Source organism: Convolutriloba macropyga, chromosome 8 (assembly GCF_964194025.1).
Source record: "Convolutriloba macropyga chromosome 8, txConMacr16.3, whole genome shotgun sequence".
In the NCBI taxonomy this organism is placed as follows: domain Eukaryota; kingdom Metazoa; phylum Xenacoelomorpha; order Acoela; family Convolutidae; genus Convolutriloba; species Convolutriloba macropyga.
In genome coordinates, this window is record NC_134475.1 from 52,335,047 (window position 1) to 52,361,180 (window position 26,134).

The window sequence follows — 26,134 nt, forward strand, 5'->3', positions numbered from 1 at the left end:
CGTTTTTTAGGTCTATGTACTCCCGTGAAATTAAAAAAAAAAGCTCAATTTTTTCGATGATTTTTTTCAAGTTGTTTTTAAATGCCCTTTGTGTTCTTCAATTTTTTATAGCATTTGGGGATGCATATAGTCCAAATTAATTGTTTTTGATGCGTTTTGATGATTTTGAATTTGAGTCATTTTGTTAAAGATAATCGAGTAACTTTTATGAAGAGTTCCGCGCATTTTCGTGTTTTTTTTTGAATTTTTGCTGAAATCTTCTGATTGTCTGCTTTTTGCTACTTTTTAGTGTTCTAGCTTTTGATAGGAGCTTTTCTAGGTTTTGTTGGAATGTATTTAGTGAGCTTTTTTTTGACAATTATCACTAACTTTTCACTTTTCTTAAGCTCTAACTTTTTTTCTATTTTTTTCTTTCTTCGTTTTTACTTTTTTAAATAGACAATGATTTGGTTTGGTGGACACTTGACCAGATGTAGTATCAAAATGTTTTTGAAATAATGATTTGAATTCAGCATAATGGTATTTAATTCATAATTTGTGGCCAATTTTACAGAGAATATTTTTGGTTTTGTTTTCCGTTTCCTTTCTTTTACCTTCGTTTATTCTACTTGAAAATTGTGTTGGGTTTTTGTCTCAAATAGCAGTGATTCAACAAATTAAAACTAAACCTATTGCATGTGTTTTCGCCAAAAAGTGTTTTTTGTAAACTTGCAACTCAATGTAAAATTTTTATCACGTGCTTTATCGTCTTTTCTGGTCAGTTAATTTTCATTGTTTTTCTTTCTCTTGTTTTAAAGTGACAAGTGTTAATCAGTAGGATAAGCATTATGTTAGTTATTGTGGTCAATCAGTAGAATAAGTTTTATGGTTGTTAGGGGCGTTAGTTTTTCCTTCGAGTCGTTTCTGGAATTCTTCCGGCTATGTTTTTTTTTAAGATCTGTTCACACATTTTCATGATTTTTGAAGTCAAATTGGAGTAGTGATTATGGTCACGCCGAAACAGGAAATGGAGCGAAAAAGCGAGTGGTTTTGCGGCGTGAATTTCGTTCGCTCTTATGTTAAAGTAGAGTGAAAAAACGGTGTTTGAACAAAAATTCGGTTTCTTGGTTTCCCAATCCATTCACAGCCATTCTAGGCCTAGTTTTTTGTTTGAATTAAATTTTCATTTTTCGCTGGTGGTTTTATGTGTTCACATGCTGCATTTTGACATTGATTTTCTGTTTTCTTATTTTTTATCTGATTTTTTAAAAAAATTATTTTCTCAATTAATTCGTAGTCCATTCTAGGTCTAGTTTTTTTCTGTTTAGTCAATGAAAATTCTTTGAATTGTACACGAGGACTTGTCCTGCTATGTTTTTTGTTTCGTCGTCTGACGCTCTTTTTTCGTTTTACATTTGTTCACACAGCAAAACTGAAAAAGTCAAATTTTCTGAATGACGTCTTCCTCTCACTAACGGCATTTGCGCGCGTGACGTCATTTCTCACTCGCTTTAGCGAAATTTTTTAGGTGTTTTGCGTGATCAGATTTTGATCATACGTGACTTACCTCACTCAATAAAATGACTTTTGCACTTTAAAACTTAAGTTTAATTTGAATTTGTTTAAGGTCAAAGGAACTCCTATGTGCAGTAAAGGTCCCTAATAAGAGGCTTCTGTGGAATGAATTTTAACAAGCTTTATTAATTTATCGCTGAATTTTAGCCTAGTTTTTTGAGCGGCGTCGATTTTTTTTTCAATTTAGATCTGTATCTGTTTCTAACTCTATTATATGGCACGCAGGTCTATTATTTCGCAGCTATTCCGGTAATCTGCCGGCTATGTTAGTAATAGGCAGTGACTTAAGCTGAATTGCGTATTAAGTTTTCTAATCGTAAATGATTTACCTCCTTGTCGAAATGTCGCTGATTTTCAGGTCACTTAGGTTTTTGAAAAAATTTCTTTTAGATGATAAACGTATTTCTGAAACTAAATGTTCAGTAAATTACGTGTCCTAATTTGTTTTCAGGAGGCCTTTAAAGCAATCGATGACTTCCACAGCCTGCTCAACTACTACAAGAAACCTCCTAAGCCCCAGACAATAGTGGACTACTACCAGAAGTTCGCGCTGGTCTGCTTCCAGTCGTGCAATATGGTGTATCATGCGGCGGCACTCTTAAGAGTTTATGTCATCACCAGAGACTACAAAAAGTCGTTTTCGCAGGAGGAACTGGCTAAGTTAGTACACATCTACTGAGTGAAGTTGGTCATTGCTCTCGAACGAAGTTTGAAGCAATAGTTGAATTATCATGCAAAAGTTTGCTTGTCTGATGTCTTTTCTCGTGGTTTTTTCCCCGCTTGACTTCCTGATATAGGCGTAATCTAAATGGCTCTCGCATGCACAATTTTAAGCAGTTGAACTCAAATGGCGACCGGTAAACGCTAACATTCAAATGAACAGTGCTCTACAATTTGTTTACTTTTTCGACTCAAGTCGGTTTTGTTTTGTAAGATTCATTACACAGATGTGGGCTATCTGTTTCACTCATCATTTATGGGCTATTTTCATGCATTAATTATGCGCACATGTCTAATTGCAATTGCTCTCGAACGAAGTTAAGCAATTATTGTAGACATGTCTTTTTATGCACAATTTTCGCTTGACCCTTTCTGCGCTTTTGTTAGATCTTTCTTCGGCTTTTCAGGTGAATTTTCACGCTTCTTTTCTTCATTTTTGAATGATCTGAATTGCTCTCACTCCGAAGTAAAGTTTGTTGCTAAAATAAAAGCGATTATCGCATAGAAAGTTACAAGGGCCTGATAGCCGAGTGCTTCTGTCAAGGACTCCGGCGGTCGTGGGTTGGAATCAGACTCTGGTCGGATGTTTTCGCCGCAACTATCAACAAAAATTTATCTAGGCTGCATCCCTTGCATTAATTTGTCCCTCCTATCGTTCGAGAGCAATTTGTCCGACACTAGTCGGTGTATGTTTATTTGAAGGAGATAAAGTCAAATTAGTATATTTCGCACGAAATGAACAGCCCTTACAAGGCCATTAAGGCGCTCTCAATTTTTTTTACAATCCAGAGTATGTGGATTGTATTGGTGCGTGGCTTTTGTACGGCGCGAAGAAGAGTATTGCTGGAGCGTCTTTTTTTATAGCCGCAAAGCGATAGCTGAAGCTATTATCGGCCGTCTCTTGGTTTTTTTATTTCGTCAACAGGATTTTGTTACGACCATCGCCACAAATCTGCTTTTTGTTCATTCGTCCTTCCAATTTCAACCGAAGTACGTGCGTGACGTCATTTTTCACTCTTAATGGAGAATGTTTGTTTAATAGCCGCCGTCAGCCTCTCAACGGCTATAATTTAGGCGCTCTCCTTTTTTTAATTCGCTTTACTTATCACGTTTTTTCGTTTTACAAAAGTCACGACTTTCACGTTTGACTTCTGACATACCTCACTCACTGTTTCAACTGAATGGTTTTAAAATACATTCATTCAATGAATTACTCAAAACAGTGAATACAGTCAAGGTCAAAAGAGCAAAGTTAAAAGAGACGGGATAAACTGATAAAGCCGGGTCATTAAATCATCGAGATTTAGGTTATCAAAGTTCATTAGAGTGTTTGCTAACTGACATTGGTATTAAGCTTATTAGCTTTCAGCTTAGAAGCCGAATTAAGTATAGTTTTAGAATCCAACCGAAACTGCACGCGAATTAGAACTTTTTTTGACACTGAAAAAATAGAAAAAAGTTCGGTCATTTTGTCTTTTTTTTCTGTTTCAATCCCGATATGCATCAAGCGCTTCCACATTGGCTATTTTCCGGTCATCTTCCGGCTATGCTTATTCGTGTGATTAACTTTTGGTCACACGTGACTTACCTGATTCAAAATGACTTCCTCATTCTGAAATCAATTTTTTTTCTCTAATTCGAAGATATAAGTTCAAGTGAGTGCGTTTCACTCTAATTGAAATTGATGGGCGGGCAGTTGATGCTTTTTATAATTTTGACACTAATTGTTGTCTTAAAATATTAGTAAATATTTGATTTTTGCCTCTTAATCTTTCTGTTTTCTTATCTTTCAGTATCAACTATCACAGGTCTTATTTCATGATTCGAGTTCTTGGCTAGTGGTTTTCGTGACTTTGACACTATTTGTTCTCAAAACTGAGTTTTCTAGTTTTGTGGTTTTTTATTGTCTTTTTTGCTGTGTTATCATTTAATCTCAATGCCGACAGGTTTCGTAGGTTGCTTGTGGGGATTAATTTTCAGTCTGCGAGTTTATCGATTTTTTTAGTTGTACGAGGTTTTATTCTTTTTGTTGTCTTTTCTTAGTCTCATTTATAACAGGTCGCAACGTTTGCTAAGTATGATTAAATTTATGGTTTCAGTTCGTAACTTTTGCTTTGTTTGACTTATACGCTGTTCGTTAAAAAAAATTTTAGTGGTTATTTAAATTTTTCGCCTTATTTGTTGTCTTTTCACGTTGTAATTAATAGGTGCCATAGGCGTACATGAACCCAATTAATGGTTAGAGTTCATGAATACTATTTTCGATGGTTCTGACATTATTTTTTCTGAAAAATTTTATGAGCGAAATCAGAAGAAACGGTATAATTCGATAAAAATGTCTGGTCATTAAATCAATGCATTAAGTTATCCAAGTTCATTAGAGCGATTGCTGATTGGCATTAGTTTTAAGCTTGAGAGCCTTCAGTTTAGAAGCTGAATTGGACTGAAACTTAGAATAAAGTTCGCTCATTTTTCGTCTCCTTCGTATTTTTCTGTTTCAATACCGATGTGCGTAAAAGGGTTTAACGGCGGCTATTTGCCGGCAATTTACGGCTATGTTTTAATTTTTGCTCCTCACTTCCCCTGATAATGGTAAAAGTAAGAGACAACTTATGCAATACAAATGTTGCATTTTTTCAGCTTGTCAAATGTAGTGTTGCTTGCGGTGTTGACCATTCCGATACAGCCACAAGAGGGCTGGCTCACAAAGTACTTGGACATGATGGCTCTTCATACTGAGAACCAGCGACGACTTTGTGCTGTATTGGGCATTGCAGCTCCCCCGACCAGGCAGCAGCTGCTCTCAGACATGGTATGAGCATCTCAGGTCCACTTCAATTATTGGCTGATACTGGTTGATTTTGTCAAATTATAAAACAAAGCGGATTAAATGGAGTTGTGAAATAACTCGCTTAACCAGTAACCATCAGTCACTTTTCCTTTTTATGGGTGAGCCATAATTGTGATGTCCTCTCTCGTTTTTGTTTATGTGCACTCTTGATAATATATTGCCCTTCTCTAATTACATGGCTAGCATATGTATTAAAGTATAACTAAATTCAACAGTATTGGGAACGTTGCTTCCGTTTAAAGTCAAATAAAAATTTTTGGGTAAAAATAAAAATAATTTTTGTACAGGAGAAGTATGGAGTTCTTCAAAATGCCTCCAAGTGTCTGGTAGATTTGCACCACTCTTTGGAGTTGAGTTTCGAGCCTCTCAAGATGCATGATAAGGTGATGGAGAGCATCGAGAGCATCAACCAACTGGAGAATTCGGATCTGAGCAAGTACATTCCACTTGTCGAACCTGTGATGGTGGTGAAAGTCCTGAAACAGGTAGGCTTTCAAGTAGGAACATGAAGATCTAGAGTCAGGAATGTCTCTTGCAGGTCTTCTTGAATTCTCTTGTTATCTTATTGATAGCTAGTAAGCACATCGATTGTTAGGTACGATCTGCAGTTAGGTTACGATGATGGGGATGGTTTGAATTAGCAGTAAAAAAAATCGGTAAATGAATTATATTTTTTCTGGTGAGGGTGTTTTCGAGCAGTTTTGTGTTTTCGCATTGAAATGAATACAAACCATCAAAAAACTGTTCTTTCGATTATGATTGTCATATGAGCAACTTCGATAAATTGTACATGTAAATACTACTAGAGCTTTATGAGCTTCTCAGTAACTTAATGACGTACGGGCTTTACATGCTTTCCCTGTTTTTGAGGACCAAAGCAAAACGTCATACAAAAAAGCATTAGAAAATGAAACCAACAGGGCGCAACTAATTGCTACAAATTTTGTTTGAGAGCAATTAATAATGTTCATAATAAAGCTTGGTGACCAAATTAAAATAGACAATCTATATAGTGAACACACGAGCACTAAAATGGGGCAAAAGTTTTGCATGTTGAAGGGTCCTCTCGAAGCGCATGTTTAAGTGGATCATGGTTAAGCGGACAAATCGAGAGAGTACAGTGACCTACAAGGCTCAAAGCAAAAAAAAAGTAGATGGTGAGAATTCAACCTGGGCAGAAAGGCTGCTACCGCGGGGTTACGTGGGCTTGTATGCTCGCCCAGAGAAGGGATTTACTTACTTGGGTGTTATGTGTTGTTCATTGCTCTCGAACGAAGTGTGAAGCAATTATTGTAAACATGTATGTGTTTTACAAAGTTCTTGCTTGACTGTTTTCTAGAACATTCTTCCGATTTCATTTTGTGAGTGACTTTTTTTTGAATATTTCGAGTGGTTTGAAATGCGGGCATTACGGATTTAAGTCTCTTGCTAAAATAAAACGGATTGTGAGCAATGACCTACATAGCCTAGGTAGTGTAGTGGTTACTGTCAATCACCTTTCGCACAAACTCGCTCCATCTCCGAACGCTCACTTTCTCTCTCTCTCTCTCTCTGTGTGTGTCTGTCTTACTCTATATCTATCTATCTATCTTTTTGTGGTCTTTACATTCTATCGTTTCTTTTCAAAACTTCATTTCTTTATTTTTAATTGCTCTTAAACGAAGTTTGTAGCAATTATATTAGTCCTGTCGGTCTATTTTTAATGCGATTTTTCGCTTGACCGATTTTTCGTCTGACGCTTTTGACTTTTCGTCCTCAAAAACGGGATAAACAGGTAGCGCCCAGCGGGCATTAAGTGCTCTTAGAGCCTTTCAGCTCTGTTTCAGCTCAAACTGTTTTGGAGACTTATACTTATGTTGTGAAGGGCGGTTCTTAGAGGTTGCGACACCCCCCCCCCACTTTTGCCTCCACCCCCCACCGCACTGTTGCCCCCCAACCCAGTGTTGCCCCTCATCAGCCCCCGGTGCACCCCCCCCCCCCCCCTCCCTTGGCTATTTACTGACGAAGCCAGCCGCTCGCCGGTCGTTTGAGTTTGAGAGTAATTCTCCCGACTTTAGTCGGTTATGTTTATCTTTTTATTTATCGCAACTTTACCATCTCTTTTTGAAATCACTTTCCATCTTGTTTTCTTTCCTACGTTTTTTCTCTTTCCTTTTTTTCGTTCAATTAATCTCTCTCGCTCTCTCTCTCTCTCACTGTATTTCTTCTGGTTTCGTTCCTCCGTCCTTCTCTCTTTCAATTGGTCTTTCTGTCTCTCTATCCTCTTTATCCTTTCAATGCTTCTTTTTGTGTAGCAACGCGAAACCTTCTCTCTGAATTTGTTACATCTATTTCAGTATCGTTTTTCGGTCTTTCTCAATCTTATCTCCGTGTTAGTTTGTGTCTGTTTGTGTTTGTTCGTGTGTGTATGTCGCGTTCACCTCTTTCTCTCATTTTTGTTAATGGCCGCACAGCGATAGCTGGGGCTATTATTGGCCTTCCATTGGTTTTTTTCATTTCGTCGCTATTTTTGTTAAACATATGACGTCGCAACCACTTCAAATCTGCTTTTTGTTCATGCGTTCATGCAATTTTAACTGAAGTGCGTGCGTGACGTCATTTTTCGCTTATAGTGGAGCGAGTTTTTGTTGTTCATTTGCGGGATTAAATTTTTGGTAACACTTGACTTACCTCACAAAAATGACTTCCTAACTTTGAAATTGACTTTTATTTACTTCAATTCAAAGAGATAAGGTCAAATGAGTGTGTGTCACTCTAAATGAAGGTTTTTAGAGAGTATGTTATGCGCCCCCCAGTTACAGAGCACGTGCCATTACATAGTAAGTCCTTATGTAAAAAATATTGCACGTGCATCTGAGGGGTGCAAATAATATGCGCCCACTAAGCTGAGGGTGCACAAACGGAAAAGATCCTAATTTTGAAAAGCCCTATTAGGGCTTTCTCCTTATAGAGATTATATGTCTCATAAAAATGACAGTGCAAAGCTAACCTAAAAAGTCTAGTGGTCTATTAAAGGACTAGTGGTCGATCTGTCTATCTAATCCCTTTTTTCAAATCATGGAAGGCCCCAAGCGTCTATCGCGGCTATTTTCCGGCAATCTGCCGGCTATGTTTGAGACTGCAGATCTACGAAGCTATTACGGCTATGTTCTGGCAATCTGCCAGCTATGTTTTTAATAGCCGCACAGCGATAGCTGGGGCTATTATTGGCCTTCTCTTGGTTTTTTTATTTCGTCGTCGGGATTTTCGTTACGACCATATGACGTCACAACCACTTCAAATCTGCTTTTTGTTCATTCGTTCATGCAGTTTCAACTGAAGTGCGTGTGTGACGTCATATGTCGCTCTAAGTGAAGCGAGTTTTTTTTGTTCATTTGCGTGATTAAATTTTTGGTCACACTTGACTTACCTCACTCTAAATAATGACTTCCTCACTTTGAAATTGACTTTTATTTACTTTAATTCAAAGAGATAAGGTCAAATGTGTGTGTGTCACTCTGAATGAAGGTTCTTTGATAGAGCAGCTAATAGAGGCAGGAAAAACTTATACAGATTTTTAATCAAAATGTAACATATCAGCCGTCAATGAAAAGAGGAATTTTTTCGGTCTGTCTGTTTACTGTTTTTTTGAGACTGCGGGTCTACGAAGCTATTGCGGCTATTTTCTGGCAATCTGCCAGCCATGTTTATTTTTTTCGTCTTTCAATCTTCTTTCATCGCTATCACGCATTTTCGCTGCTTTCAAATGACTGTTTTTACACTTGACCTCTTAATTTATGTGTGATCTCATTTCCGAAATAAAGTTTTAAATTTTTCTCAAATTTTTTCATCGTTTAAAAACATATTGAGTGTTGCATCAGAAAATCCAATGGCTCAATTGCTGTGATCTTTATTTTACAGTGCGTTTGGCAGCTATTACTGCAATCTTTCGGCTATATGAAAAAAATCTATTAAAATAGGTCAAATTTGGGCCGCTTTGTTTTTTCTGTTTAAGAGGTTATTCGAGGGTGTACAGGTGATTTGGGAAGTCTTAGGTCTGTTTTAGGTCTATAGCTTTTAGGTTTATTCTATATTCTCTGCATAATTTTTGTCAATGGACTTTATCAGGATAATTTTTGTTCATACACTTGATTCAATAAGCCAACAGTCGAATTTTGAACATTTTAAAAGGCAATATTTTGAAGTTTCATTTTTATAGGAAGAGAAATTATAGGTTGCTGTAATTGTCTAGAGGAAGACACAAAAACTGACTTATTTTTGGAAGGAGATAAAGTTGATCACTGCAGCAAGTAATTTTTAATAGCCGCCTAAGCTTCTCAGCCGTCTATTATAGCGCTACTATTTTTACGATCCAAGAATCGGATTGTATTGGTGCTCTTTTTTATTTTTGTAAGATTTTTTCACTTTTCTTTTCATGTCCTTGGGTTTCCAAAACGGGATAAACAGGTCAAGCTCAGCGGGACATCAAGTTTCATTAGAGGCCCTTAGACGCGTTTAGTAGTCCTTCAATTGCTCAGAGTGGCGAAGCTACTGGGAGGGCCGTAATTCAAGGTTAAAAGGTCGTTTTTAGGAGTTTTCGAGCCCAAAATGTTCCAATTTTTTGCGTTTTTGTAAAAGTTGATTAATGTTATTTTGCAAGACATAATTATTTTCTTTGACAGTTACAAGAGCTCTTTGTTTTGGTACTCCAAATATAAACACGCATTTTTTATACTAATTTTTACAATTTTTTTTCATGTTTTTTGTTCAGCTCTAGGTAATGGAATTCCATATTTTTTGAGTTTTTCAGCCCTAGTTGTAATGGAAGTGTTTTCAACATTTTAATATCAGGAATTTTTTATAAAACTTGCAATATTTTCAAGTTTTTTTGAAAATTTTGTCATTTTTTAGGTTTATCCAACCTCAAGGGCCAATGAACCTCCTCCACGGTTTAATATTAGGATACTGCATAGCTTCTGGTGGCAATGAACTAGTTCTCATTTTTTTAATATCACGAAGTTTTGCAGCTTTTTAAATAAAACTTGCCATTTTTTCAAGATTTTTTGAAATTTTTGCACCAGCGAGTTTTTCCGGCAACATGGGCCCAGGAATCTCCTTTAGGGTTTGTTATTAAGTTCCTGCATAGTTTTCTAGAGGTAATGGACTGGTTATCCTTATTTTAATAACATGAGTTTTAGCAATATTTTGATAAAATTCAATTTTTTTCAATATTTCTGAAAATTGTTATCATGTTCCAAATTTATTGATCTTCATGGGCCATAGAAACTATAAGATGTGAAAGAAAGATTCTGGATAGTTTCTGGAATAAATGAAAGCGTTGTGAAGATGTTAAAATTACAATTTTTAGCTATATTTTGTTAAAATTTGAAATTGTTTTTTTATTTTTTGAAATTTTTTGTTTCTGAGCCATTGAAACTATTTAAGATTTGAAATAGAGATACTGGATAGTTTCTGGAATAAATGAAACGTTATGAAGATGTTAATGTCACAAAATTTAGCAATATTTTTTGTTAAAATTTGCAATGGTTTGTTAATTAATTGCTCTTAAACGAAGTTTGTATCAATTATATTAGTCCTGTCGATCTTTTTTTTATGCGATTTTTCGCTTGACCAATTTTTCGTCTGACCAGGAATCTCCTTTAGGGTTTGTTATTAAGTTCCTGCATAGTTTTCTAGAGGTAATGGACTGGTTATCATTATTTTAATAACATGAGTTTTAGCAATATTTTGATAAAATTCAATTTTTTTCAATATTTCCGAAAATTGTTATCATGTTCCAAATTTATTGATCTTCATGGGCCATAGAAACTATAAGATGTGAAAGAAAGATTCTGGATAGTTTCTGGAATAAATGAAAGCGTTGTGAAGATGTTAAAATTACAACTTTTAGCTATATTTTGTTAAAATTTGCAATTGTTTTTTTATTTTTTGAAATTTTTTGTTTCTGAGCCATTGAAACTATTTAAGATTTGAAATAGAGATACTGGATAGTTTCTGGAATAAATGAAACGTTATGAAGATGTTAATGTCACAAAATTTAGCAATATTTTTTGTTAAAATTTGCAATGGTTTGTTAATTAATTGCTCTTAAACGAAGTTTGTATCAATTATATTAGTCCTGTCGATCTTTTTTTTATGCGATTTTTCGCTTGACCAATTTTTCGTCTGACGCTTTTGACTTTTCGTCCTCAAAAACAGGATAAACAGGTAGCGCCCAGCGGGCATTATGTGCTCTTAGAGCCTTTCAGGTCTGTTTCGGCTCAAACTGTCTTGGAGACTTATACTTATACTTATGGTGTGAGGGGCGGTTCTTAGAGGTTGACACCCCCCCCCTTGTTGACCCCCCACCCCCACTATTGGCTCCACCCCCCCCCTCCCCGCGCTTTTGCCCCCCCCACCCAGTGCCGCCCCCATCAGCCCCCGGTGCACCCCCCCCCCCCCCCCCCCCCTCCGTGGCTAGCTACTGACCAAGCCAACCGCTCGCCGGTCGTTTGAGAGCAATTCGCCCGAAGTTAGTCGGTTATGTTTTAAAATTTTTTTGTGGTTTCTGACTTTACTGGCCAACGAAACTTTTTTTAGGTCTTGTAGATGGGTTTTGTGGCATAACACCTCAGACCAAAAAATGGTTTTGAACATTTCATTGCCGTAAAATTTAGAAACCTTTTTTAAATTTTGCACTTGTCGGTTTTTTAAACTGTTTGTCATATTTCTCGAGTTTATCTACCTTTATTGGATAATCAGTCTCTTTACTGTCTTGTGCGGGAGTAAATGAGTATATTGAATTGTATCATATTTGGCCTTCAGGGTAAAAGCTTCAAGAGTTTTAGCAATAATTTTTTTTCATTTATTTGTTTGATTATTTTAGGTTCTCAACTTTTGTCTTGGCTGGGATTTTTTCAATTGATCTGCTGGTCAGGCACATATTAGTTCTGTTTTTCATGCAATTCTTTGGATGGTATTTCAGGACTTGTCCTGCTGTTTTTTTTACTTCGTCGAAATTTTTCGGTTTACCTTTGCGTGAAATCTTTTTGACTTCTCTAGGCTAGTTTCACTTTTCTCTCATTCTGCTAAAAGTGTTTTTAGACAGCAGTTGTTCAGCCAAGCAATTCAAAAACAGAATCAGTATCAAAAAACGAAATCAGAAATAGAAGCGGGATGAACCCATAAAGCCCAATTTTAGATGCGCGTTAATCGTACTTTGTTCTTAGTTACCATCTTTAATGTTTATTGGCATTGATACTAGCCTCTGTGTGGTTTCACTAACATCCCTATGTTTGAATTTTCGACTAATTTTACGCTCAATTATTGCTCACGTCTATGTCGGCTTGCTGGAGAAATTAATAGCGGCCGTCAGCCTGTCAACGACGCTTAAATCTCTTTACTTTTTGTTCACGTTTTTCCTTCTATATAAATCACTACTTTCAGTTTGACTCCTGACTTACCTCAGTCACTGTTTCAACTGAATGGATTTGAATTTTTTCATGCATTGAAATAGGCAATGTAGTGACTACAGTCAACAGAGCGATATCAAAAGAAATGGGATAAACATATAAAGTCCGGTCATTAAGTCGTGGAGCATTAGGCTATCAAATTTCATTAAAGCGATTTCTAGCTGGCACTAGTTTTATGCTGAAAAAACTTCAGTTTGGAAGCTGAATTAAGGATAATTTTACAATCTAATTGAAACTGCACGCCGATTTGGAACACTTTTTGACACTGAAAAAAAAAACTGGTCAATTTATCTCTTCTTTTTCCTTTTGTGTTTCAATCCCGATGTGCGTCAGGCGCGTCAACGGCGGCTATTTTCCGGCAATCTGCCGGCTATGTTTCAAGGTTTTATTACCCATCTTCAGTGATTCGTTCTGGATGTATGTCTATAAGGTATTGGCCTGCCTAAGTTTTCTCCGTGGGGATAATATTTTTGGCAATGTTTTTTTTTAACTGCTCTCGAACGAAGTTTGTAGCAACTATTTTAGTCGCGCGGGCTTTTATGCGATTTTCCGGGCTGCGCTCACCCTCACTCTCCTTCAGTTAAGCTAACGCTAGCCTCCCTAGACCGTAGCTAGCTACTGGCGAAGCCATTCACTCGCCAGGCGTTTGAGAGCAATTCGCCCGATGTTAGTGGGTTATGTTTGTAAAATTAGATAAGGATTCCGATTTTGCTTTCGTCTAGGTATCAGAGATCTACAAGTTGATCAAGATAGATCGTCTGCAGGAGATCATGCACTCTATAGACCAAGTGAGTCTGCAGAATTTGTGTCTGAGAGCAGCCAGGAATGGAGATGTCCAACTGTCCATTGACGAAAGGGGTGGCTGCATTGTGTTCGGTGGAGAGAAAAAGGCTAGTAAATTTAGTATGATTAATTCGTTTAACCATGAAAACCTGCAGCCATTTATGCAACCCTAGTGTTGACAATTATTTAGTTTAGCCTTGAAGATAAATATACTTCCAAATTGCCTGGTCTCATGAGTAATAGAGGCTGATGTGTTGTAATGATGTAGGTTGGTCAATCGGGAGACGGGAGTGGGTCAGCAGTGCAGCCCATGGACGCAGAAGTGATGAGAGACATGATGAACGAAGTGGCCACTGTACTGGAGAAGTCAACCCACATTGTGTACCCCGAGTACTACCAAGTAAATCATCTCAATCTTTATAGATTTTCATATATCTGCGCTCTCTTCATATTGATAGCAAGCTAACCTCTAAAACTTGATGCGTTTTTTGGAAACATTTGAATCGCTAGTCATCAGTACGCTCCAGTTCCTGTTTTATAAGTCGAACAAGGCAAACTGTCCAACAGATTAACATGAGATCATGATAAGAGTGACCTATCGTTTGAAAAGTAAACGGCAGGCGAAAAGATACATAGACAAGATATGTATCAATTAGCTATAGAGTAGTATCGATAGAAATACTTTCAAAATATTGCTTGAGACAAAATAAAAATCTTTCGAAATTGTATTTTCTATGCGCCAAAAATTTCAGCGCCAAAAATAATTTCTATTTGCTCTCTTGTTTCGTACTCAAAAGAGCCTAAGGAGGTTCGCAGTTGGTTTTTTCGACAATTTATTGAGTTTTGATGTTCAATTTTTTTGTTACAGCAACAGAAGCAGAAGCTTCGTGATGGTGTGTCTGCGCTGTACTTGACACACAAACAGAGGGATCATGAGAAGATGCTGGAAAGACCAGAGAGAATTGAGAAGAGATTGGAGGACATAGAAAGGGAGTTCAGAGCCAAGGAGGAGGAACAGGTCAGTCCTCCACTCGTTTCTTGTGCTTCAAATTGTGGCTGGTTTTATATTAAGTAACGATGAGTTAACTAAATATTTTTTTATAATTTTCATTAACCAAAAGAGGATACCCCTGATATTCATGCTACTGATCTGCCCTAACTGGAGTGGCTTTTCTGTGAAAAATGATCTTTATACGATCTGTAGTTTTCGAGAAAATGGCTCTTGCGAAAATCTTGAGAAAAAATATTTTTAAAAATCTAGGTTATCTAATCGGATATGAATTTGTGAGCTATAGTAAATAGCGCATTGCGGTTGGCTCATTCTTTCCTAATGATGAATAAAACTTTGAAAGCATGAGCCCCAGAATTTTTTGACTTCGTAGGTATTTATATACTGAATATCATGATGGCAGGATTTTGCACCCTTAGTCGTTGCTTATCCTCTACTGGTCTATTTTCTTATTTATATAAAACTAAATTATATGTGCACGTTTATATGTGGGATCATTATTCTCCGGAGAAATAAATTTTTCTTTCTTGTCAATGAATGCAGAAAAATTTGTATGAGCCATAATATCTGCATGCAATTAGAATAGTATATGAGCAATTTGTATCGTTTAATGGTAAGCATTGCTTCTTTTTGATGTTTACTCTTGCGATGAACTGTTCAAACAATCTTGAACTTATGCAGAGGTCATTTTCCGAAATATACAAATCGCACAAACAGCAGGCGATGGTTGCTGCAATAGAAGCGTCGCTGAAATTTTGCATCAATTTGAAGGAAACTCCTATGTAACTCTGAGCTTATTAAAAGAGTGCAATTAGGTGCGTGAGCAGCAGAAGCGAGACGAGGAGTTGAAGCAGGAGGAGGAGCAGAGGCTGGCCAGGGAGGCTATGATGAGAGAAGAAGAGCGCAAGTGAGACCTCACTGCTATAGCCCATTTAGTTGTTGGTTCACTGAAGCGATTAATTTCACATTATCGTTGCAATACATTTTTCGTTGCATTTTTTGTGAATGAGAGATGACCTTGACACAAATAGCCCCTCGACTAAGTCAGTCTAGACATCCAAATACGTGGGCTTGAAATTTTGAATTAAAAATAACAGTAAAAGAGAAGCTGGAGCCAAATTGTTACAAGTTAATCTTATTGAACGGATGCGCCTCATTATGAACGAGAATTTATTTAATCTGATCTGATTTTAGGAAAGAGGAGGTAAAGAAACTGGAGAAGATGCGTCTTAAGGAGCACTTGGAGGGCCTGAAGAAAGCGGGAGGTAACAACATCCTTCAAGACATCCAGGACGAGGATTTGGAAGAGATGAATGCGAATGATCTACTGGCTAGGAGGAAAGAAGAACTCATGAAGGAACAACGAGACAGGTCAGTCAAACGTTTAAACAACCTTATGTCAGTGCTACTCTTAAGCCACTACTAAAGTCGAACTCGCTTTTCTCTTGAAAAGCTTCTTGCAGGAGGGATGCCCTTACTGGTTAATTGCTCTCTCGTTTGTTGCAATTATATTAGTCCTGTTGGTCTTTCTACGACTCGAAGAGGAGTATTGGTATTCTACAGATTTTTTTGTTAAGCTAGAGCAAGTTTGTTCATGATTTAAATTTTGACTTCTTTCGTTTCGAACATTTACCTCTCTTTAATAGCCGCCTCAGCTTTTCAGTCGGCTATTATAGCGCTCCTATTACAATTCAAAGAATTTGAATTGTATTGGGGCGCTGTCTTTTTTAAAGATCTGTTCACACATTTTCATGATTTTTGAAGTCAAATTGGAGTAGTGATTTTGGTCACGCCGAAACAGGAAGTGGAGCGAAAAAGCGAGTGGTTTTGCGGCGTGAAATTTTTGCGCTCTAATTTTAAAGTAGAGTGAGAAAACGGTGTTTGAACAAAAATTCGCTTTCTCGCTAATGGTTTTTTGTTCACATGTGGCAATTTCACTTTGATTTTTACTTTTTTTTTCAATTTTTTGGATCGGATTTTTTTTCTAAATGGTTTTACCATTTACCAATCCATTCATAGCTAATTCTAGGCCTAGTTTTTTGTTTGAACCAGATTTCCATTTCTCGCTAGTGATTATTGTTCACATGCGACATTTTTACATTGATTTGTTGTTTTTTCTCTTTGTCTGATTTTTTAGAAGTGGTTTTTTTTTCAATTCACTCGTTGTCCGTTCTAGGTCTAGTTTTCTGTTAAGTCAAGGAAAATTTTTTGAATTGTACATCAGGACTTGTCCTAAGTTTTTTATTTCGTCGAATAGAAATTTTTTGCCTGACCATAGTTGACAGCTTGTTAAACAATTTGCGTGAAATCTTTTGGCTTCTCTAGGCTAGTTTTACTCTGCTCTCATTCTGCTCAAAGTGCTTTTAGACAGCAAAGCTATTCAAAATGAACAGAGTCAGTATTAAAAAAGAAATCAGAAATAGAAACGGGATAAACCCATAAAGCCCAATTTTAGATGCCCGTCACTCGTACTTTGTTCTTAGTCAGCATCTCTAATGTTTATTGGTATTGATACTAGCCCCTGTGTCGTCTCACTACGAAGAGGAGTATGTTCAGCACCAAACTGGCCATCAAAATAGTTCCCACTTGGAAATATTTTGTACGAAAATCATTTTTTCCTTAGTTTTTTCTCTTCTTTCAATCCCAATCTTGGTTATGGGAATCAACGGCGACTATTTTCCAGAAATCTGCTTGGTATGTTTTATTAATCTGGGCCCTAAAATTTAAATTTTGCATGCTATCAATTATCAAGTTTTGAAAAGCTTAAAGAAGTCCTAAAGCCGGGATGGAAAATTTTGGTTGATCCTCGGGTTAATTAGATTAAAGCAAAATTGTGGTTGTGAAGTTCGCACATTTTGTCTGTCATTGTTGCAATTTCCATCCTCATCGTCTGCAAGTCAAATTTCAAATAACTCTGTAGAGAAAAAAATGTCTAGGACATATGTTGGTTTCTCTAAAAAGTAAGCATTGAAATCTAAGTCACTAAAATTGTTCGTTTTAAATAGTTTGGATTGCCAACTATTTGGTACACTATTCAAACAATTTTCAAATGGCAAAAATAGAAATTTTCAGATTTTGGGAGTTATTGCTTTATTCTTTTTAATTGCTCTTGAACCAAGTTAATACCAATTATTGTAAACGTGTGTGTCTTTTTACGACTCGAAGATTCTACAGGTTTTTTAGCAGAAAGCAAGTTTGTTACGACTGAAGTTTTGACTTCTTTCTTTTCGAACCTTTACCCCTGTTTTTGATTGTGACTTATGTTTTTGAAAATTGGACTTTAACAGTAGTTTAGGTTGTAAAGTTTAGTAATTAGGAACTGCTGATAATATTCAAGGTGAAGAGGTCTATTGAGGTTTTTATCCTATATCTACATATCGAATCTATAGACCAAACACACGCCCCCACCTGCCTACCCCCACCTACCCCGCTCCCTCACCTACCTAAACCCCCCTGCCACATACCCTAAGCGCCTCCCCCACCAGCTACCCATCCCCCTGAACTGAAGTTGTCTGAATTTTGTAAAATACTTCATTGTGTTTTATTGGGCTAACTTTGTTTTTTTTCTCGTTCTGATGTTTATCATTCTGATGTTCCTACATTTTTGGTGGTTAATTTTATCTCGTTTTGATGTTCTGATTTTGGTAAGCGTAGTTTAGAGACTATATTGCATGACGCTTCGACTTGTTTCCGGTATTCTACCGACTATGCTTTTTAATGCGATTTTTCGCTTGAACGATTTTTTTGTCTGGCCCATTTCACTTTTAGTCCTCAAAAACGGGATAAACAGGTAGCGACCAGAGGGCATTAAGTTCTCTTAGAGCCTTTCAGCTCACTAGTCTCCAAATATGCGGTTCACAGAAACTGTTTTGGAGACTTATGCTTATTGTGGGAAGGGCGGTTTTTAGAGGCTGAGACACTCACCCACCCACCCCCCGTTTTTGTCAAATTCCTCGTTTTTTTTCTATCTTTATTGGCCATTAAACCAATTATTGCCAATTTTTTTGTCTTTTTTAAGATCAGGTCGTCAATGAAATCTTTTCAGCTCCTTGCCTCATTCATATGTGCATCAATTTTTCATGTAAAATTGTTTAATCAGAAAATGTAATTTTAGGAGCGCTCTATTTTTGAGAACGTTGTTTCTTCTTGTGTCATATAACAATTACACTCCAAATCTGACCCTTAGATTTCTACGAACTATTTTGCGGTCAATTTTTCTATCTTCCATCTTTGCCTTTCTCAATACCAATGGAAGCCAAAGAGGTCCACGACTTTTCCTGCAATCTACCAGTTGCGCTTTGTAGCTGCGAAGTCTTAAGCGGAGCGTTGATGTATTTCGTTGCCCTTGGTTTTTACATTTCAAAGAGTTTGAACTGTATAGGGGTGCTGTGTTTTTAGAACTTGAAAAATTTATGTCGGTCTTTTTTTCCGATTGATTTGCTTTTCTTCGATGTTGGTGTTCTTTTTAATAGGCGCGTCCTCAATTCGGCTACTATAGCGCTCCTAAATTTTTTTACAATTCAAAGAATTTGAATTGTATTGGGGCGCTGTGTTTTTTTTAAGATGTGTTAGATGACTTAGATCTTTCAAAACGGGATAAACAGGTAAAGCCCAGCGGGTGTTAAATTTCATTAGAGGCCCAAAGTGGGCTTCAGTAGTCTTTCAAGTGTTTAGAGTGGTGCAGCTGCTGGAATGGCCTTAATTTAAGGTTATAAGGTAATTTTTAGGAGTTTTTGGGCTCAAAATGTTGTAATTTTTCATGTTTTTGTGATTTTTTTTTGATTTTTTGTTTGATTAGTCCTAGGTTGGAGTTTTTGAAAAATGTTGAAGGCCTTTTGCCAGACAAATTGACTTTTTATGGCCATTTTATGTGCTATATGTTTTGGTACTACAAACACAAACACACAAAATGATACTAATTTTTGCAATTTTTTTCAAGTTTTTTGAAAATGTTTGTCATTTTTTGAGTTTTTCCAGCTTCAGGGGCCAGGAAATGTCCTTTGTGATTTGATAATAGAGCACTGCATGGTTTCTCGTAATAATGGACTGGTTTTCAATATTTTAATGTCTCGAAATTCCGCATTTTTTAAATAAAATCTGCAATTTTTTCAAGGTTCCCTAAAGTTTTTGACAATTTTTGATATTTGTCCATTCTCATGTGCCCGAAAGCATATTCCACGGTCTGATAAAAAGTTATTATCATGGTTGTAAGTTCCAATGGATTTGTTTTCAACAATTTAGCCTTTCGAATTTTAGAAAATTTTTGATAAAATTTGCAATTTTTTTCAAGTTGTTTCAAAACATTTTAGTTTTCTATTCAGTTTTTCTTGCCTCAGTAACCAGCTAACCTCCTCCAGGGTTTGATAGTGTGTTATCAGATAGTTTATAGGGAGCAATTGAACGGTTATCAACATTTTTATAGAACGAATTTCTATTTTTTGAAATTTGAGATATTTTAAAAATTATTGCCTATCGATCTTTGAGCCAATGAATTTTCTAATGCTTGGAATTGGGTTAATGGATAGCCTCTAGAGACACAGAAATGGTTCTAAAGATATTAATATCACAATTTTTAGCAAATCTTCATTAAAGTTTGCAATTGATTTTATTTTTTAAATTTTTCGGTCATTTTTGTGTTAATCGATCCTCAAGGGCCAATAAAATTTTTCAGGTCATGCAGATATAATAATGGACCGAATTCAAAAACGAAAATTGGTCTTGAACATATTTTAGAAACAAGTTTTTTTAAAGGGATGAAATTTTGCCTAAGGGTTAAAAGCTTCAAGAGTTTTAGTAATGAGTATGTTTTTGTTTAGTTTGTTTGATTGTTTTTGTTTCTCAATTTTTGAGATGATTTTGTTTGTGTTTTGACTGGCTTTGTTCAATTGATCTGCTGGTCAGGTAGAGTACTTTTAAGGTTTTCATTCAATTCTTTGAATTGTGTTTCAGGACTTGTCCTGCTATGTTTTTTTACTTCGTCTAACAGATTTTTGTTTTGTCTTACCCTGACTTCTTGGAATTGACTTTTTCAATGACTTACCTCACTCTAAAAAATGACTTCTGAACTCACTTATGGAACTTTAAATTTTATGAACATTTACTTGTTAAAGGTCAATAGTGTGCATCTAAGTAGTGCCAAACATATATGCCCTAATTCTTGATTATTAGAGTCCTGAGTTTTGATTTCGAATGTTAATTTTGGGATCTTCTCCGTTTGTGCCCCCAGTACGTTGTGCGCTCCCCCAGTTACAGAGCACGTGCCATTACATAGTAAGTCATTATGTAAAAAATATTGCACGTGCATCTGAGGGGTGCAAATAATATGCGCCCACTAAGCTGAGGGGGCACAAACGGAAAAGATCATAATTTTGAAAAGCCGTTTTAGGGTTTTCTCCTTATAGAGCTCATGTGTCTCATAAAAAGCTAACCCAAAACGTCTAGTGCTAGTGGTCTGTTAAAGGACTGGTGGTCGATCTGTCTATCTAATCTCTTCAGCTGTTTGAATTCATGGAAAGCCCCAAGCGTCTATCGCGGCTATTTTCCGGCAATCTGCGGGCTATGTTTATAGCTGCGGAGCTGTAAGCTGAGCGTAGCTATTTTGAGGTGTTCCATTTTTCTTTTTGTTTTGTCGTCTTTTTGTCTGCGTTTTTTTCGTTTTGCAAATCGCACAGCAAAGCTAAAAAAAATCAAATTCTCTGAATTACTTCTTCCCCTCTGTATATCAGCTTTTTCGGAAAAGTTATTGAGGAAAAGTTATTAAATTATCTCAATTATTGTGTTGCTTTTGTGAAGTTTCAGTTTTTTGTGTCTATTTCGGCTTTCTCAGTCTATGAACATTTTTTTTGTCAAACTCAATTTTGTTAAATTTTTCTTCATTCGTGAAATTTTTTGACTGATTTGCGCTTTTAACTTCGTTCACTTTTTGGAGCTAGTTTTAATGTTCCTTTGTGTGAAGTTTTTTTGGTCATAGATTGTTTACCTCTCTCGAGGTTCTTCTCTCAAGTTGATGTGCGTTCACTGTATTTGTTGAAATTTGATATCAAACTTTAATTGCAGGTCATTTGTGGGCAGCTTTATTGCACCAATTCCTAATTGAATTGCAGACAACAGCAATTTGTATAAAATCTCCAATTTTTTAGTCTCTTTCTTTTGATTTGTAGTTTGAGACTACTGGTCTGTGGAGATATCGCATTTTTTCTGTCAAGCTATGTTGTCTGCTGTCTCTTTTGTGTGGGACTTTTTATCCTCGGTATCTGGCTTTTGTTTTCTATAGATCTTGCAACTAGTAGCAGACACTTTTGATTGTGTCAATGAAAAGTAACATTTAGATTTTTAAGGCTCTTTTTTATTTGTAATGTTTGTTCTTCGTCTGTTGTGTGCCGACAAAACGGTGCCAAAATGTCTCTCTAGAACAATAGGGGACGCAGCAAATTATTGAGAATTCGGGACGCGTTTCGATGGTTGATTCCCATGTTTTGTTTTTTTGAAGTAATTTGTTTTCTTCAACTTCAAACAACGAATTGGAAATAACCACTTGATTGAAGTTACGTGCTTGCAATTTGTAAATCAAAATTTTGCTTATTACTTATAAAGGGCTAGGTTGGTTGTTGTTAATAATCTATTAAGAAACGTATTTTGATCATGCTACTTTTATGTCTCATGTAACTGTATTTCTTGTTATTAAATCGTTTCTGCTGTTGCTTTTTTCATTAATTTGCTCTTCAATGGTTTTGATTTTTAATAGGAAGTTTACTCCACTTCCGAAAGAAAATTGAACGGTATATTTCAATATCTTAACTTACATTTTGATGCTAGAAAAGGGGTATGGGTGCGGTGATTTATATTGAATTGTATATTGTCGATTATTAATTGCTTTCGAATGAGAAGCAATTATTGTAAACGTGTCTTTTTACGACTCGAAGAGGAGTATTGAGATTCTACAGGTTTTCTCAGCTGGCGCAAGTTTGTTCATGACTTGTACTTTTGACTTTTTGTTTTCGAACAATGGACTTCAACAGTAGCTTTGTTACTAATACATAGTGATTAGGTACTGCTGGTAATTTTTTAAGTCGAAAGGTCATTTTGAAAAATTTTCTTCCCATAACAATTTTTTATCCCAATTACAGAACCTGCCCCTACCCATACACCCACCTACCTTTCCCCCTACCTACATCCACACTTACCTGCCTCCCCCTTACTTAACTACCTACCCCTCACCCCACAACTCCCTACATACCCCCCACCACCACCACCAACTCCACCCTCAAACTAAAAAGTGTGTCTGCTGTTTTCAAAACACTATGGTTCCATTCGGCATTTATTTTTCCCCATGATGTTATTGATATAGGTAGAACACCGGCTTTTTCGTTGAATTTGATTTAGAGATTATATTGCACGACTCTTCAAGTCGTTTCCGGTATTCTATCGGCTAATTTTTTGCAGATTTTTCGTTTGACCGTTTTTCCGCTTTTCTAGAATAATCTTTGACTTCGCAAGTGACTTTTTCTCGCACTTCTTGATTTTTTAGTGATTTCAATTGCTTTCACCACGAAATAAAGTTTGTTGTTCAAACAAAACTGATTGTTACAATGACAAGGCCCTGATAGTCGAGTGGTTAATGGCTTTGTCGAGGTGAAGGAATCGGACTACGGAAAAATTTACGCCCTGCCTGTCATTAGAGAGCAATTTTTCCGACGTTAGTCGGTTTCTGTTATTGAAGCTTTTGAATGGTTTTTTGTCCATGGTAGAAAGTTGAAAAACCTTTTTTAACGATACTTTAGTTGTTTGGAGTCCTGCTGAAAATTTGTTACTCTAAGATGCCAGTTTTCTGTTCTGTTTTGTGAAGACAAATTTTTATGCTCCAATTTATCGGTTTGTTCACTGAGTTAGATTTTGATTAAACGTGGCTTACCCCAATCAATAAAATGAAATTTGAACCTCAAATTTTTCTAAAAATTTGAACTGTAAAAGTTAGGTTTAATGAGCTGAAGGTCAACGAAACTCATATGTGTAGCTAAGATTGATAATAATAAGGTTTTTGTCGATTGAACTTGAATAAGTTTTATTGCTTTGTTGAAAGTTTTTTAAGGTTTTTAAGCGACTTTGATAAATTTCTGATTTCTTTTCTGTATTTGTTTCGGTCTGTGTTGACGGCCCAAAAATCTATTTGGCAGCTCTTCCGGCAATTTTCGCGCTAGATTTTGTGGTTATATTTAGTTTACGTCTCTCAAGATAAATTGTCTGCGCTCTGTTGGATGTTTATTCCCTGTATTTTGATCCCTGTATATTTATCCCTGTATTTCAAAGATATTGAAATAAACGTTACTAGTCTGAAAGAAGCTCGAAAGTTTATCTATTGTCGGGACATTGGATTTTTTTATTTAAGGAAATTAAGCAATATACAATTTTTGGTTCCGAAACCGAATTGAATTTTTTGTGGAACTAAAAAGTTTTGATTTAATTGCTCTAATAGCAGTCTTTCAATAACTTTTTTTAAAGTGGCAGTAACTAGAGTGGTCGGTAGTTTTCTGGTTATGATTTCTTTTCTTTTAAGGTAGTTTTTGATAGAGTCCTTTCACAAGATATAATAACAATTTTGTTTTTTCTTCGCTTTTGTCGATGGCAAATTTTAGATATGTTTCTCAAGACAGTTTGCTATCATTCATTCGCATTTAGGTCTCTAAACAGGCCGGGCTGGCTTATGCATAGGTTGATTTTTAATAATAGCGTAATTTTTGGTGGTTACAAGTTGGCAATTTAATTCTGTTCCTTGAAAATGGAAATGTGAATTGGGAGGTGCTTCTGCGCCTTTATGCAAACGGAGTATAGCAAAGCTGATGTTAAGCTGACTAGCAATGTGTTTTTGACCATCAAAATATGGCTGTTCCGTTAATTTGTCAATCATATCTTTACCACTGGAGTTGATTTTGTTTCCAATGTTCGTCTGATGTAGAGATCCTGAAAGTTTCATTTTAAAGTCATCAGATGTCTTTTCTGAGTTTTCTCTTTACAGAGTTACGTAATAATTTGTAAATGTAGAAACGCTTGGGTAATGTGTTTTTCCCTGGATTCATTAAACATTTGGTCTTTTTCATTTTAAGACAACGTAGTTCTTTTTCGATCATCTTTGCGAGTTTTTTTGTTTATCTTTTTAACTTATTTAATTTGCTGAATTAAAAAATAGTTTGGTTTTTCTGTTTCATACATTGATGACCAGTCTTTTAGTGGACCATTGCGATTGAGTTTTGTTCTGCCACTTTTCTTTCGATCCCTTAGTGAAAACTCTTCTTCGTCTATTGTTCTACTTTGTTTAAGATCTTTGATTCAAAATTAGAATTGATTCCAAATGCCGATTCTAGGATGGTTTCAAAAATTTGATTTCTTGAAAAGATGATTAATTTACAATTTCTTTAAACCATTTTTCCAAGTTGTAAGTCATTTATTGAAATAACTTAACCTGTTGTTTTGTTCGCAATGAGATTGCCTAGTATTCTAATAAAGGGAAATTAGATTTTCTGTATAAATTTTAATAAACAATTGAAATTCCAACTGTCGTTTCGCTGAGAAAAAAATAACGTTTACTGAAAATGTGTGGGAACCAATGTCTACAACTCTTTCTCTTTGTACATCAGTTAAGGTTGATCTAAGATAAATCATTGACGATTGCTGATATTTATTGTTCAGGCTTCAATAGTTCCTTTACCACACCTTTTAATCTGAATTTCATCTTGTGACAACGTACTTTTTTCGTTTATGAATTCCAATATGAGGGAACAGAATTTCTTCAATGTCACCTCGACAGTTTTTTTGTATGATGACTTATGACACTGTTTGCTGATAAACTTTGTTAACTATACCGAGCAAATTTTGTTTACCAAACCTAATAAAATTTTTTATTTGGATAATTTTTGGAAGATAAAGTTGAGTGGCCTCAGGATTTTTCAAGTTTCTTTGATGAAGGAAAAATATTAAAAACACCTGCTTCCTCGAGTAAAAGAGTTTTCAAAAATGATTCTTTGTTTGATAAAGTTTTGTTGAAATTAAGTCCATCCAGCTCATCATAATAATAGACATTTTTTGTGCTCCGTGCATATTCGGATGAACACCACCAATCAATATATTTGCTTTCTGATGATCGTAATGAAGAACACTAAGGTTCCTTCATTGGAATTTCCCTTTAATTTTGTCGATATTGTTGATTTCATTGTTAAATACATCAATTTGTGTTGTTTGAACCTTCCATAAAGACCATTCCTAACGCTTTGGATTTTTCGAATGGCAACCCTATGGAGTTTGATTTTTGTTACAATTATGCTAACTAGGCAACTTTTTTGCTCTATTGATGTTTTCCGTCTATTCTCTGATCAAAGCAGATTGTGTCCTAGATGAAGATCAATGCTTTCCGTTGGTTCCTGTTGAAAAAAAAATTGATGTTGGCGTCGTGGATAGTTGCAGATTAATACGAAGTTGTATTGCTGTATCGCTACTGATATCGCTTTTCTTTGAAAATTTAGTGTTTAAAAAATCTAGGCTTAAATTTTGAGAAAATTTTCTGTCCTGCTTGATCAGACTGTTTTGGTTGTTTGTCATTGCTAACATTAATAAGTTTTTAATAGCCGCCCTCATCTTCTCAGCCGGCTATTATAGCGCTCCTATTTTTTTTACTTTGTCGAACTTTTTTTCGCTTTACCATTTTGCCGCTTTTTCAGCATTTTGCGTGAAATCTTTTTGACTTCTCTAGGCTAGTTTCTCTCTTCTCATTCTGCT

General features: G+C 36.0%; 1 protein-coding gene across 2 annotated transcripts in view; it reads left to right on the forward strand.

Moving 5' to 3' along the window:
- Positions 1 to 26,134, forward strand: part of LOC142344823 (eukaryotic translation initiation factor 3 subunit A-like) — a 143,114-nt gene that overhangs the window by 56,070 nt on the left and 60,910 nt on the right. For both annotated transcript variants that reach the window (XM_075396802.1, XM_075396805.1), the window contains exons 6-13: positions 2,006 to 2,214; positions 4,915 to 5,086; positions 5,413 to 5,610; positions 13,299 to 13,466; positions 13,628 to 13,759; positions 14,228 to 14,377; positions 15,184 to 15,275; positions 15,563 to 15,739. In XM_075396802.1, the coding sequence (XP_075252917.1) occupies positions 2,006 to 2,214; positions 4,915 to 5,086; positions 5,413 to 5,610; positions 13,299 to 13,466; positions 13,628 to 13,759; positions 14,228 to 14,377; positions 15,184 to 15,275; positions 15,563 to 15,739 (1,298 nt within the window). The remainder of the gene's footprint in view (positions 1 to 2,005; positions 2,215 to 4,914; positions 5,087 to 5,412; positions 5,611 to 13,298; positions 13,467 to 13,627; positions 13,760 to 14,227; positions 14,378 to 15,183; positions 15,276 to 15,562; positions 15,740 to 26,134) is intronic.